This window comes from Centruroides sculpturatus, unplaced genomic scaffold (genome assembly GCF_000671375.1).
Source record: "Centruroides sculpturatus isolate CEXI.00-Female unplaced genomic scaffold, Cexi_2.0 scaffold1241, whole genome shotgun sequence".
In the NCBI taxonomy this organism is placed as follows: Eukaryota; Metazoa; Arthropoda; class Arachnida; order Scorpiones; family Buthidae; genus Centruroides; species Centruroides sculpturatus.
The window spans coordinates 104871-107477 of record NW_019385862.1 but is presented as its reverse complement, the minus strand read 5'-3'; the positions used below and the strand labels follow the sequence as shown (position 1 = coordinate 107477).

Genomic DNA, 2607 nt, shown 5'->3' with positions numbered 1-2607 from the left:
GGAGGAAGACGGCGATATTACATTTAGAATAAATTCTGGAATTTTCAAAAATAGGAGAAGAATTAATAAAATTTAGTTAATAATTATGTTAAAAGTATACAAAATTTTATTAATTCTTCAACCATTTTTGAAAATTCCAGAATTTATTCTAAATGCAATATCGCCGTCTTCCTCCGCGACCCTTTCACTTCTAAAAGTTTGCATAACTGTGTTAAACTACTATAAAGTAGTGCAACATTTGATTGCTAATAACTCTGATCAATACTTTTAGTGAATGCTACAAATTTAAAATAGAGTTTGTATACTTTTAACGTAGTTATTAACTAAATTTTATTAAAATTTATTAGAAGACACTCCGACAGTTCCCTTGTAAGAAGAAATTTTTTGTAAAATTTCCCCCCCACAGGGGAAGTGTTATACATTTATAATAGATACATTTTGAGCCACAACAACGTGTGGCGGGGTCTGCTAGTTCAAAATAAAGAGAATATTTGGTCATTTTAAAATTAATTTTCTTATTTAGAGGTTTATTTTACATTGTCTTTTTAAAACTGTATTATAATTTAAAATTTAAATATCCCTCTCAATGACATACTTTAAATTTAATAAAATTAAATAAAAAAGTGAAATTAGTTTCAATGATATTATACCATATATACAATTTGGAACCATTACATGTCAATCCTCCCATGTTGTGACAACATCACTAAAATGGTCAATGTCAGAAAATCATATATAAAATCTTATTTTAATATTTACTTAATTTACCTTTCCACTTTTCCCTGATTTCATCCTTGCTATAACTTCCTAAATCGTTTGATCAGTCCAGAACAAATTTTCAGAGTTATTTTCTAGGATCTTATGAAAACTATAGTCTATACCTGGACATCTTACTGATTTCACCTTCTTGACACTTTGTGATAGTTTTAGGTTAATTCATTATTACATAAATATGCATTGTGTAATAATGAAGGTGCCATGTAGTCCCTGAGTCATAATCTTAGTGATGTTTTCAAAGATTATATGGTCTTCTTCCAAATTTTGGTAGCTCTGCCAAAATAATGATGATGATTTGAGCTGGCCAAATATAACCAAACTAATAATATGGTTTTATTTTTAATGTTTATCTCTAATTACTTTTTTACCTAGGCATCACTAAGCTTGTTTGTTTGTTTATATGTGTATGTAATAAAATCAGAATACTTTAGTAGTAAAGTTTTTTATAAATGTATTAACTGTTGTAATTGTATTAAAATTGACTAATTGTGAATATTTTTAATATTACTGTATATCTGATTTAATAAGTATTCTTTAATATAACTATAAAAATTTTACATTAAGACAAATTTGTTTTCATTTATATCAAGGCATTATTAAAAAGAATTGAATCAGCTAAACCATCAAGAGATATTAGTAGAACCCATTTATTAAGAGATTATGAACGATTATCAAGTTTTTCATACTCTTCAAGATCATCCTCAAGACCACAATCTGCAACTAGAAAACCATACCATTCAGGACGGAATTCTCTCCAGCAATCAGTTCGATCAAGCAGCTTAACTAGTCTACAATCATCTAACAAGTTAAATCCAATCTCTGTTACCCAGAGCAAACAAAAAAATGTTAGACCTTTTTCTACTTCTTCCAAATCTTATACAATGAAACAGAATCAAGCATCAGATTGTAGAAGTTGAGACAAATTTTTTAGATTAAACATTAGAAATGAAAAATATTTAACTATAAAAAAAAAGAAAAAAAAAAGAAAAATTGGAATTCTCTTTCAAAATTGTAATTATCAAAAATAAGATAAGCATCCAAGTCAAAATAAATATTTTTTATGCAGACAGTCAGCATATATGTTAATCTTATTTAAAAATTATCACTCTCTCTTATCTGGATTTTTCTAACATCCAGATCACTCACACCCACATTAGTTTAGATATGGGAGAGTCTACTATAATGGTCAGTGATAGCTGCTTGTAAAATGGCACATTTTCCATTTTTTCCATTTATGTGTTGATGCTTAATGGATTATCCATGACTGATTTCCAAGCTGTGGAGTTTTGGCATCCTTGCTGTTCATGCAAATTTTCTTGATTGTGGTCTTAAAGCTTTTCCAAACTTCTAGTGTTCTGAGTTTTTGCACATTAAAATTTGTTTTAATTAGTTTGGCTTCCTCCCAGGTGATTGATATAACAACAGCATTACGCAGTGTGGAAAAGTGTGCAAGGTTATTTGTAACACATCAAGAAAGTGTTCAGTCAATGGTTCTCTAGTGTAAATGAACAAGGTGTTACATATCAGTGATCCAAAGCTGAAAAATAAGACAAAGTAGTTAGCTAAGAAGCTGACAACAAAGATTTCAAAGCAACAGGTGGTTGGTTGCCTCAGTAGAAATCTAGGCATGACATTAAATTTAAGAAAGTACAATACTTGGTGAGAAGAACAATGGCTGAACATATAAGTGCTGAATAATAAAAATCCACAAACCTATCCAACTTACTTCAAAAATTTTCTGCAGATAAATATATGTATTAAAATTGATAAAACAGATATGTTTTATTTAGTGACAGTGGACACTTTCCTATCTAAAAACATTCAACACTG

General features: G+C 28.8%; 1 protein-coding gene across 2 annotated transcripts in view; it reads left to right on the top strand.

Moving 5' to 3' along the window:
* Window positions 1–1770, top strand: part of LOC111642590 (cilia- and flagella-associated protein 97-like) — a 9239-nt gene extending 7469 nt beyond the window's left edge. For both annotated transcript variants that reach the window (XM_023388950.1, XM_023388949.1), the window contains one exon: window positions 1368–1770. In XM_023388950.1, coding sequence (XP_023244718.1) covers window positions 1368–1694 — 327 coding nt within the window. In that variant the 3' untranslated portion in view covers window positions 1695–1770. The remainder of the gene's footprint in view (window positions 1–1367) is intronic.
* The last annotated feature ends 837 nt before the right edge of the window (window positions 1771–2607 follow it).